The sequence below is a fragment of the Mustelus asterias genome, chromosome 14 (assembly GCF_964213995.1).
Source record: "Mustelus asterias chromosome 14, sMusAst1.hap1.1, whole genome shotgun sequence".
In the NCBI taxonomy this organism is placed as follows: domain Eukaryota; kingdom Metazoa; phylum Chordata; class Chondrichthyes; order Carcharhiniformes; family Triakidae; genus Mustelus; species Mustelus asterias.
Genome location: NC_135814.1, coordinates 51,190,409 through 51,203,089, shown reverse-complemented (window position 1 = coordinate 51,203,089; position 12,681 = coordinate 51,190,409). Strand labels below are relative to the sequence as shown.

At 41.9% G+C, this 12,681-nt stretch overlaps 1 protein-coding gene across 1 annotated transcript in view; it reads right to left on the bottom strand.

The window, feature by feature from the left end:
- Positions 1–3,794: 3,794 nt before the first annotated feature.
- LOC144504041 (rho guanine nucleotide exchange factor 25-like) overlaps positions 3,795–12,681 on the bottom strand; it is a 62,107-nt gene continuing 53,220 nt past the window's right edge. The window contains exons 12-13 of the mRNA XM_078229198.1: positions 8,788–8,954; positions 3,795–6,511 (exon numbers count right to left, since the gene is read on the bottom strand). Of these exons, the coding sequence (XP_078085324.1) occupies positions 8,818–8,954 (137 nt within the window). The 3' untranslated portion in view covers positions 3,795–6,511; positions 8,788–8,817. The remainder of the gene's footprint in view (positions 6,512–8,787; positions 8,955–12,681) is intronic.

Sequence of the window (12,681 nt, the reverse complement as noted above, 5' to 3'; positions counted from 1 at the left end):
AGAGGGATTAGTGGGTAAATATGTGGGGATCTGGGGAGAGGGCCTGGGTGGGATTGTGGTCGGTGCAGACTCGATGGGCCGAATGGCCTCTTTCTGCACTGTAGGGTTTCTATGAGTGAGTGAGGCAATTTGGAGCAGTGAGGAATGGGATCCTGTTCTGGTCTGTAAACTGGGTGGTCACGCTGTAATGATGCGGGTACTTAAGGGGTCATGTATCAGTTTTTCCCGGAGCACAGACAGACACAGAGCATGTGAGAGCTGCTCAGAGTATACAATAAATTCAGGCTCCACCTGAACTGGGATGGAACCTGTGTCCCAATGGAAAGGGTAAGTAGAGAAGTGGCAAAGCCTTTAAACTAGAAGATGTGTGGAAGGATCCACAAGAAACATAAGCAGCCTAAATGTAAACAAAACGTGGCAAGAGAATATAAGAAATAATCATGTAAGTGAACCCATAAATGAAATCTAAAAGCCCCAAAGAGTGGTGAGAATGTGGAACTTCCTACTGCAGGGAGTAGTTGAAGGGAATAATAAAGATGCATTGAAAGGGAAGCTAGACAAGGATATGAGGTAAACAGGAAGATGGTGGCATGGTAGCACAGTGGTTAACACTGTTGCCTCACAGTGCTAGGAACCTGGGTTCAGTTCTCAACTTGGGTCACTGTTTGTGCGAAGTCTCTACATTCTGCCCGTGTCTGCATGGGTTTCCTCCTACAAAATGAAAGACATGCTGATTAAGTGCATTGGCCATGCTAAAACTCTCCTGAACAGGTGCCGGAGTGTGGCGACTAAGGGATTTTCAGAATAATTTAATTGCAGTGTTAATGTAAGCCTACTTGTGTCAAAAAATAAATAAACTTTAAATATTGATAATTATACTGGTAATTTTAGATGGGGATAGCTCCCCAGGAGGTTTGAGTGAAGCATAAACACTGCATTGATTAGTTGGGCTGAATGGCCTGTTCCTGTGCCAAATCTTCTATGTAATTATATCTTCTATGTAAATGAAAAACATTTTTTTGCTTTCATTACAAGAGTTGGGGTTTAAAAACTTGAAAAAAGATTGAAATGTGTTTCCTTTGTTTAGGTCTGCACTTTAGCCTTCTGTGTTTCCTGATAAAATTAGCTTGTATTTGAATATTTCCTTGATGGTTTCTAATATTTCTCAGTTTACTTGTAAAAATAATCTTCAATAGCATTCCTGTGTGAAGCTCTTTCAATGTTATCATTGCACACAAAGTAACCTAATTTTTATCTGCCCAGTGATAATCACTGTCTAGCCCAATTTTCCCCAAAAAGAGATATGCTTGCAGCTTCTTACTTTCATGCCATACCACTAGTTTCATTGACAATGTAACTAAATCTTGTGAGAGATATTTGGGTTTTGGTAATTCCATGCACGCGTACAGCATTCAGGACTGTTTGCTTAAGGCCATAGAGCAGTACGAAGATCTGGGGGGCGATATTCCCTCCCACTGCACTGCTTTTTTAGCGCAGCAGGCTGGGAGACTCCAGTGGGGGCCGTTTCGCAAGTGCGTCTCCCAGCACCAGATTTCCGGCACTGTCAGCTCTGTGCCGGGAAATCGGCATGGAGCTGCATAATGCATTCAGCACCTAATTTCCATTTATTTTAACTCTCATTAATGGGCCTGGGACTGAAATCTTCGGGCCTGCTAGTATCCCCCCTACCAGATGTGTTTCACTCCAGTGGGGTTTACAGTAGCTCCCCACTTGCGGGGAGTTGGCGGCCCAACACCGCTGGAGTGATTGGGGGGCAATCGAGGCCCCACAGAGAGTCGGGCGCTGAGATGCGGGGGTGCTCCCTAGGCATTGGCACTTTGGCAGTGCCAACCTAGCGCCATGGCACTGCCAAAGTGGCAAAGTGTCAATGTCCAGGGGGCACCTTGGCACTGCCCACCGGGCATGGGACAGTACCAAGGAGGCGGGGCCCCAGGGAGGACAATCGGTGGGGGTGGGGAGTACCACTGCTACTCTGCAGTCTGAATCGGTGGGGGTGGGAGGGAGGCCAGCGATCAGGGCTAGCCATCCAGGTGGGGGGATGGTGTGAGGGGGGTGGTGGAGAAGGGGGGTGCAGCCTGTTGGGGGGTCAGGACTGCAGAGGGGTGTGGCACTGCGGGGGGTGGGTGGGGGGGGGGGGGTTGGGATTGCTGGTGGGGGTAGAGGGGGGTGATCAGGGCTTCTGGGGGGGCAGATTGCATGGTTAGCATTGCGGGATCACAGGGCTGGCCAGTGTTTGAACTGGCCAGCAATCGGGAGGCCAGCAGGAATAGGCCCTGCCCACTGAATTTTAACGTGATTCACGCGAGTGCACTCTGCAGTGCACAGAGTGTGGGAGATACGTTTTTAAACTCCCGCTGAAAAAAACAGCATGATTTACCCCAGTTTTTACATGAATTCGATACTTAGAATTTTTTTGGGAGAATCCCACCCCTGATGTTGAAATATTGAAGGCCCATAACTACTGTTGCGAGGCTGTAGTGAAGGCAAACAGAATGCCATGTGCATAAGTAGGACAATTAAATGCAAAACTAGAAGTATAACCATAGCTTTATAGAAGGTCTTAGGAGAGCTGCATCTCGAATACAGCGTGTTATAAACTCCACTGATGTTATATGCAAGAGTGGCCCAACTTGAAACATTGGTTCATAGTGCTGTATATTTGTTTGGATTAATGTGAGGAGCCACGCAAAACCCAGTGAATAAACAATCCAGTCTTTATGTAAGCAATTAATAAAGAGTATTTATTAAAGTAAAAGAAAATACAAAACAAGAAAGACATAATGACACTTAAGTATGAATAATTAAACACACTATTTGTCTGATTACCTCTCATTCCCAAACTATACCCACATTTCCTGAACTCACTGAGACATCCCTTTTCCCAAACAACATCCAATTTTATAACTCTGTCAAATCCAGCTCATAGTTACCACACAACACAGCTTAGGTGGCCAAGTCTGAGAAACCATCTTCTATTGGTTCAGTGACGGTATGAAGCTGCATCTTGTAGAGGAGAATATCTGCAATTTGTTGTGGCTTTAAAGGTTAGGTGGAACAGGACTTTCTGAAGATTTTGACCTGTCTCGCTGTTAGATGGAAACTAACCTCTCAGGCTGTCAGATGTACCGGCATTCTTCCCTCTGAGTGTGGTGGCAATTATACCATGTAGCCTCTTTGATATTTCATTCTGTGGAGTTGGCTGTCTGTATCTCTCAAATTCCATGACTTTGGAAATTAGCATGTATACACCTCCACTAATCTCTCAAATGTCGAGGTAAACTGTTTCTACTAAAAGTGCAATTTACTCCTGATTCTTTCTAGATGCCTGCTAATCTTGTTACTGGGCAAATTGCATCTCAGCATGCCTTTACAATTCTGGCTATGCTGTCGCTAGGTAGATTTCTACCTGTTGCTGGGCAAATCACATCCTGTCATGCCTTTTAAAATTCTTGTTATTGCTATTGCTAGGCAGATCCCTCACAAGCACACAAACATCTCTTTCTGGTCTACTTCAGGTGTGGTTTTTACAGGTGTGGTTCACAGCTAGATTTCCATGGCCAACTTTCCTCTTTCTGAATTTGCATAATAAAAAGGAAATACGTGTGTGTTTGTGTGTCTCTATATGTGTTGCAGTGGTTTATCATTGGTTGTGAAATTTGACACAAATCAATATGCATCATGCTTCAGAAACATATTGGGCACTTTGCCCCGCAGACACATCCCCAAACCATACAAACCTATTGAATGTGAATCAACACAAAATATTTAATATTAAAGATAATTTATTACTGAAATATTTGTTTTCAATCCATCATACAGTATAGTAATGTTGACATTTTAACATACAGTTACAGTAGAACATAGAATCCCTATAGTGCAGAAGGAGGCCATTCAGCTCATCGGGTCTGCACCAACCACAATCCCACCCAGGCCATATCCCCTTAACCCCATGTATTTATCCTGCTAATCCCCCTGACACTATGGGGCAATTTATCATGGCCAATCAACCTAACCTGCACATCTTTGGAGTCTGGGAGGAAACTGGAGCACCTGGAGGAAACCCACGCAGACACGGGGAGGCACACTGCACAGACAGTGATCTAAGGCTGGAATTGAACCCAGGTCCATGGCGCTGTGAGGCAGCAGTGCTAACCACTGTGCCACTGTGCTGCCCAAGTTGATAGTTGATAATTAAAATCTTTTTTAAAACATTGCATTGTGATTTGACATAAATAGAACATTCACCTAGAAATGGTTGCTATTAAATTTGGATTCTGATGCCGAATTCACAATAATATTTTTACTGGTTTTGAAACAGTCCTCTTTTAAAATTCCTGACTTGCCAACCAGTGCAAACATTCGTTCACTATTTACTTTCTTAAAATTTCTGTTAAAGCCCACTTGGTCTTTGTGTTAAAATGTTCTCAACCATTCGTCCTTGAATATTATCTGTCATGAGATGCCCAGAACTCCATGCAATACTCCAGTTGTGGCTTAACTGAGGCTTTGCACAAATTAATCATTGCTTGTACAGTTTTATATTCAATGTACTCATGCATAAACGTCTTGGCCTTTTTACCTGAAATATGTAAAATAAATCTAGGGAAGGCAATTACAAATCAAAGCAGATAGTGGGTAAGAAATTAGTAATAAAGAGATACAAGGAAAACAGTATTTACTTTCAAAGAGTTTTCAATGTGTCCTTTTCACCATGAACATTGTTATGCAAGATCCATTTTAAAAACAGACAGTGTATTATGACAAATATATAACACAAATTTTCAATTTTCAGATGCTTACTATCTGTTGTGTATTTTTAGCATTTTCTTGTTTCATTTCAGATTTTCACATATGTAGACTTTTAATTATTACTAATGAAGAGAGATGGTGGGGTAGTGTTAATGTCACCGGACTAGTAATCCGAGAGGCCCAGGTTAATAATCTAGGGACATGGGCTCAAATCCCATTATGGTAGCTGGTGGAATTTAAATTCAATTAATGCATATTGAATTGAAAGCTAGTCTTAATAATGGTGTGACAATTATTGATTGTCATAAAAACCCATCTGGTTCACTATAATGTCTTTTAGGGAGGGAAATCTACCATCTTTACCTGGTCTGGCCTACATCTGACTCCAGATCCACTGCAATGTGGTTGACTTTTAACTGCCCTTTGAGATGCCTGACAAACCACTCAATTCACAAACAATTAGGGATGGACAACAAAATGCTGGCCTTGCCAGCGATGCCACATCCCTGAAAGAATAAGGTACAGCAGAGAAACAGACCATTTGGCCCAGTAGATTCATACTGATGTTTTATGTTCCATACTAGCTTCTTCCCATCTCTCATCATCTTCAATTTAGCCTCTTACTTCTGTCCGTTCTTGTGCTTATCTAGATTCCTCTTAAATTAATCTTTGTAATTGGCCTCAACTACACCTTGTGTTGGCAAATTCCATGTTCTAACTACTCTCTGGGTAAATAAGTTCCTTTTGAATTCCTTACTGGATTTATTAGTGATTATCTTATATTTATGACCACTATTTTTGGTTTTGACTACAAATGTAAATAGGACGCTTTTCAAACTCTTTCATAATCTTACAGCTCTCGATCAGGTCATCCCTCAGTCTTCTGTTTTCAAGAAAAAAAATCCAGCTGGTTCAATCTTTCTTGATAGATATAAGCTCTCAGTTCTGGTACCTCAAAATTTAATTAATCAACTTTGGATTCTTTTCTAGAGAAAGGATTGTATTGAATATTGTTTCAAAATACTCAAGAAAATTATGCACCCAATGTAAATGACAAATAGAAATTTTATTTATTGATTTAAGCAAAATGTCTGAAAATAATAATCCTTTGCACCCAACATATTTTCTTAACAGAGAAAAGGATAAGACAAAATGACTGTGATAGATGCACAAAATCGCACAAGTTTAAGAGTGACTGAAGTAACTAATTGATTAAATCTCCTGCTCCCTTTTTTTAAACAGTCCACACATAGTTTCAGATACCTAACTATAGCTGTATAATATAAATTGTTTGCATCTGCAACCTTTGTCCATTTATACACAAGCATTATGCATATCAAAGCTACATGCATATACATTGCACATATTGATTTATTAATAATATCAATTTAATTGCAGAATGCTGTAACATATTCTGACATATTAAAATATTTCAAATAATAAAGCAATAATTGTCTTAAAAACAACTGCAATATCCCAATGCCTCCTATCTTAAATTTGTAAAATAATAATTGAAGTCTATATAGTATTACTCAAACAGTTTACAAAGGTAGTTATGATTAGTCTCTGATAATAAGAATGTTATAAGCAGCCCATCAAATTCAAACTAGTCTCCTTTGTTATGGAAAATCAGCCGTACGAAATGGCTACCTGGAATGTTGGGACATCTATCATTCCCTTTACAGTTACAATTCTCGCTTCTCATTCAACAGTGCATTTGAGTTGTTACTTTTTCCCAAATCTAAAACCAACAAAGAATGGGACAGTTAAAATGCAGTTTGGAAGAATGAAATGTATGCTATAGCAGATAATTACAATCATAAAATGTGTAACTTTGTAACCAACACTAAGCTTGCAGATGCAGGCTGGAAAATCCAAGATATGTATAATTTTTCAGTCTAACCACTGGATGGCACTTTAGTTATATTTGGCAACCTCTCACTGCCCCATTCTCAATGAAGGCAGCTGAGTAATGTAAATTATGTAAAGTAACCTGTGGGGACTCCAGAAAAGGGAATGAATATTAAACTCCAGCTGTCCTCGGCCATTTAAATGTAATGTTATGGGAATGGACCGGAAATGCAGCACAGTGAACCTTCCATAGAAAACGGTTCCAGTTTGGTGTCTGCTTTTTAAAGCGCTTATAGGAGAACAAACCTTGATCATAATACAGCAACCTCATTTTTGGAAGTGAAAGTAAAGTACTTTCCAGTAATGTATAACTGAATAGCAACTAATTCTCCCCTTATTTCAGCCTCTTCTTGTCCCGTTAGTAACTACTGTATCCCTTTCTATTCCTCTTCTTTCCTTTCCCCCTTTGCAGCCACCACATCCCCCCCCCACCCCGCCCCCCCCCCCCCACTTGTCTGGGAACAATTACCTTAAATGCTACTTGATCTGACTATTGCATTTGATTTGGATTCTCATGTGCAATCCCATAGAGGATCAATTAGTTAGTTTTTTTTTAAAGATGGAGGGGGATGAAAATCAGGCCTCTTCTTAGTTGCTGATTTTTGTCAGGTATTAGATGTGTTTAACTTTGTATGTTCTGTGGCCCAGTGAAATGTGTGAATCACTGATGAAGCAAGTTAGAAACCATTGAGAATTAAAAAAAAAAAATTAATGGGAAGTAGGTATCGCTGGTGAGACAAGCACTTTTTTCCCCTAATTGCCCTTGGGGAGGCGGTGGTGAGTCGCCTTCTTGTGCCACTGCAGTCCATGTGGTGTAGGTACACCCATGGTGCTCTTAGGAAGGGAGTTCCAGGACTTTGACCCAGCAACAATAAAGGAATGGTGATATTGTTCCAAGTCAGGATGGTGAATGACTTGGAGGGGAACAATAGGTGGTGGTGTTCTCATGCACCTACTGCTCTTATTCTTCCGATTGGTGGAGGTCTTGGGTTTGGAAAGCCTTGATGAGTTGCTGCAGTGCATCTTGTAGATGGTGCACCTACTGTGCATCAGTGGTGGAGGGAGTGAATGCTGAAGATGGTGAACGGGTGCCAATCAAGTGAGCTCCTTTATCCTGAATTATGTTGACCTTCTTGAGTTGGAGGCAAACTGGGAGTATTCCACATACTCCTGAATTGTGCTTTCAGATGGTGGACGGGTTTTGAGGAGTCAGGAGGTGAGTTACTCTCCACAGAAGTCCTACCCTCTAATCTGCTTTTGTAGCCACAGTATTTCAGTTTCTGGTCAATGGTAACCCCCAGGATGTTGTTAGTGAGGAATTCAGCAATGGTACTGCCGTTGAATGTCAAGAGGGGATCGTTGGATTCTCTCTTGATGGAGATGATCATTACCTGGCACTCATGGGGCACAAATATTACTTGCCACTTATCAGCCCAAGGCTGAATATTGTGCCAGTTTTGCTGCATATGGGCATGGATTACTTCTGTATCTGTGGGGTCACGAATGATGCTGAACATTGTGCAATCATCAGCAAATATCCCCAAGACTGACTTATGATGGAGGAAAGGTCATTTGATGAAGCAGCTGATGATGGTTGGGCCTAGGACACTCCTTTGAGGAACTCCTGCAGCAATGTCCTGGGACTGAGATGTTTCACCGCCAACGAACACAACCATCATCTTTTGTGCCCCGTTTGACTCCAACCAATGGACAGTTTTCCATCTGATTCTCATAGACTCCAGTTCTGCTCATGTTCCTAGGTACCATACTCATTCAAATGCTGCCTTTATGTCAAGGGCAGTCACCATCCCCTCAGTTCTTGAATTCAGCTCTTCTGTCCATGTTTGAAATAAGACTGTAATGAGGTCAGGAGCTGAGTCGCCCAAGTGGAACCCAAACTAATTGTCAGTGAGCACAGTTGTTTATACTGTTAAAATGTTTAATCGTTTAGTTGAAGTGTTTCATTTATCTTTATCCAATAAGAGTACCACTAGTCTGAGTGTGATTAGTTTAATAGATGGTAGCCATTACATTGTTCTAATTATTGATGCATTAGTTATCTATTATTGAACGAAGTTGAATGATATTTTTGCAATTTGTAGGTACCTTGCTTTGTTCATATTTGTCACTATGCTGTTATTGCTCATTGAAGCTTGTACTGCCATTCGAAGTATGTGGCGTGAAGTTGGGGTGGGACATTCTTCTTGCTCCTATCTTGCTGAAGAAGAGTGGGCCAAGCTCCTTTCTCTGATAATCGATTGGTGATTGCAGTGCTGAAATAAAGAGTAACACATTACGATGGGAGGACCATGATCATTTCAAAGTACGATATAAAGCTGGTTGGCAGTGACACATAGAGAAAACATAATAAATTCTTTGAGTATTGACCCTTATTATTCTGTTCGTACAAATTGTGATATCTCTATGGAGATAACTAAGGCTATTCTGCAATCTCCAGTGGTGATTTACATTATATAAGACCATAAGATCATAAGATATAGGAGCAGAATTAGGCCATTCAACCCATCACGTCTGCTCCACCATTCAATCATGGCTGATAAGTTTCTCAACCCCATTCTGCCGCCTTTTCCCCGTAACCTTTAATTCCCTTACCAATCAAGAACCTATCTATCTCTGTCTTAAATATACTCAATGACCTGTCCACCACAGCCTTCTGTGGCAATGAATTTCATAGATTCACCACCTTCCTTATCTCGGTTCTTAAGCGTCGTCACTTTATTCTGAGGCTGTGCCCTCGGATCCTAGTCTCTCCTCCATAATAGAAACACCTTCCCCACATCCACGCTATACAGGCATTTCAGTATTCTGTAAGTTTAAATGAGGTCCCCCTCATCCTTCTAAGTTCCATCGACTACAGACCCAGAGTCCTCAAACCCTCCTCATATGTCAAGCCTTTCATTCCTGGAATCATTTTCATGAACCTCCTCTGGACCCTCTCCAGGGCCAATGCATCCTTCCTTTAGATATGGGGCCCAAAATTGCTTACTATACTCCAAATGTGGTCTCACCAGAGGCTTATAAAGCATCAGCAATACATCCCTGCTTTTGTATTCTAATCCGCTCGAAATGAATGCTGACATTGCATTTGCCTTCCTAACTGCCGACTGAACCTGCACGTTAACCTTAAGAGAATCCTGAACCAGGACTCCCAAGTCCCCTTGCACTTCTGATTTCTTAATTCTCTCCTCATTTATAAAATAGTCTACGTCTCTATTCTTCCTACCAAGGTGCATAACCTCACACTTTCCCACATTGTATTCCATCTGCCACTTCTTTCCTCTCTCTCCTAACCTGTCCAAGTCCTTCTGCAGCCTCCCCAACTCCTCAATACTACCTGTCCTTCCACCTATCTTTGTATCAACTGCAAACCTAGCAACAATGCCCTCAGTTCTTTCACATAAATCATTGATGTATAAAGTGAAAAGTTGTGGTCCCAGCACTGACCCCTGTGGAACTCCACTAGTCAGCTGCTGCCATCCTGAAAAGGACCCTTTAAACCCACTCTCTGCCAGTCAGCCAGTCTTCTATACATGCTAGTACCTTGCCTCTAACACCATGGGCTCTTATCTTACTCAGCAGCCTCCTGTGCGCCACCTTGTTAAAGGCCTTCTGGAACTCAAAGTAGATAACATCCACTGGCTGTCCTTTGTCTAACCTGCTCATTTCCTCCTCAAAGAATTTTAACAGACATGACCTTCACTTGATGAAACCATGCTGACTTTGCCCTATTTTACCATGCATTTCCAAGTATTCCGAAATCTCATCCTTAATAATACTCTAAAATCTTACCTATGATCGAGGTCAGCTAACTGGTCTGTAATTTCCCATATTTTGCCTCCCTCCCTTCTCCAGCAGAAGTGTTGCATTCGCAAATTTCCAAACCTTTGGGACCCTCCCTGACTCCAATGATTCCTGAAAGATCACCACTAATGCTTCCACTATCTCTTCAGCTATCTCCTTCAGAACTCTGGGGTATAGTCCATCCAGTCCAAGTGATTTATCCACCTTCAGACCTTTCAACTTCCCTAGCACCTTCTCCTTTGTAATGGCCACTGTACTCACCTCTGCTCCCTGACTCTCTTGAATTTTTGGTATGTTACTGGTGTCTTCCACCGTGAGGACTGGCGCAAAGTACTAATTCGGTTCCTCCACCATTCCTTTGTTCCCCATTACTCATTCTCCAGCATCATTTTCCAACAATCCAATGTCCACTCTTGCCTCTCTCTTACCCTTATTTATCTAAAAAAACTCTTGCAATCTTCTTTTATATTACTGGCTAACTTACCCTCATATTTAATCTTCTCCCCCCCCCTTATTTCTTTTTTGTCCTGTGTTGGTCTTTGAAGGCTTCGCAACCCCTTGGATTCTCACTAATCTTCACCACATTGTATGCTCTCTTTGTGAGGAAGATCACAATGTTCTTGGTCTATTAGAAGAGACACAGGCTGAAACTCCTTTTGCCAATTGTGTTACAGGGTTCTCCTGTTACTAATAATGATACCGAATCTGACTACACAAAATCTTGGCGAGCACTGTATTTTTCACAAGAATTAAGCCTGATCACAATCAGGAGGGATAGCTAGGGGATTGTGGTGGCGAGGTTGCGGAGGATGGGGGAGCTGGTGGTGGTGAGTGGATTTTAGACTCCACAGCACGCACTATTGTTAGCCATGAATCCCTGCCCGTAAGTTAAAAAAAAGAAAAGATAAGAAAGCCTTATTGACAGACTTAGCTTACAGTTAGGTGTGGGGAGCATTCCAGAGCAGTTACTGCCCCAGATAGGGAGTCTGCAGCTGCTACTGGGAGCATGGTAGGTGGAGTTTGAAACTTCTTCCACTTCCATTCAGTGGATGGATTGGAGTCAGGTTTGAGATTTTTAAGGTTTAACATTTCACTTGACCCCTACCCACTTGTTTTTGGGAATTAAGATTCATCCCTGTTTCCAAATCACATGATGTTGGCTGCAGGACGCGATCAGGATTACACCACAACCCTACCTCCTTCTGTGTCTGCCCTTGGAAAGAACTATCTCGTAACTCACTTACAACTACACTTCCAAAGTCCCAAGGCCCATAACTTTCTGCTTCCCCAGCATTGCATTTTGGGGGTACCCCAATGATGCATTGGGGAATCCTTCTTGGAAGTTCCCAGGTAAGGAATGACCCGCAATTGGAGTGCTAACTCCCCCTAGGCAAATGCACTGGACGGGGGAGCATCCGATAAAGCAATTTAAATTGTTCACTCCGAATGGTTCTGCCAGTTTTACCCTAACAGTTATTTTGAAGGAGTTAGAAGGAAAAAAACAATTTCTAACTCCAGAGTAACTATTTAAAATCCCAGACTGGCCCTGCCAGAAGTCTGTTGTGTCTAACATGCCTTTGTAATGTGGCCTTTCTTGCCACTGTTTCCACATCTATTTGGTCTGCTCCAACATTCATGTGGAGAGTGCCCCACCCGAGCACACCTAAGGCAGGCTTGCATTTTAAGAAATCTCTTCCTGTCCATTCCCATCTTATGTATTTTGGTGCCAGCTCCAATTTGGGAAGCTACTTTCATGGCCAATTTCATAGACCCTGCAATCTCAACGGCAGGTTTCAGAACTTCCGATAAGCAGTCATCTTTGAATTGCTTCATCTCGAAGCTCACAAGCAAGTCTATCTTGCAGAGCATCTTCAAGGGTCCGGCCAAACTCACAGTTCTTTGCGAGCCTTCCTAATGTTGCTCTGAATTGCGATATATTTTCGCCCTCTTCCTGACTCTATCGTTGGAACCTGAATCTCTCAGCAATTATTAGTGGTTTAGGCAAAAAGTGATTCTTGAGAATCTTGGGTCAGTTCCTTGTAGGTTTTTCCACCAGGCTTCTCGGGGTGGGCAAGACACTCTAGTGTCTTTATAACCAACTATGGTAAGGGAAGTAACTACTTTAAATTAATCTGGTATCCTATTTGCTGCAAGATCATAGATCATAGAATCATAGAA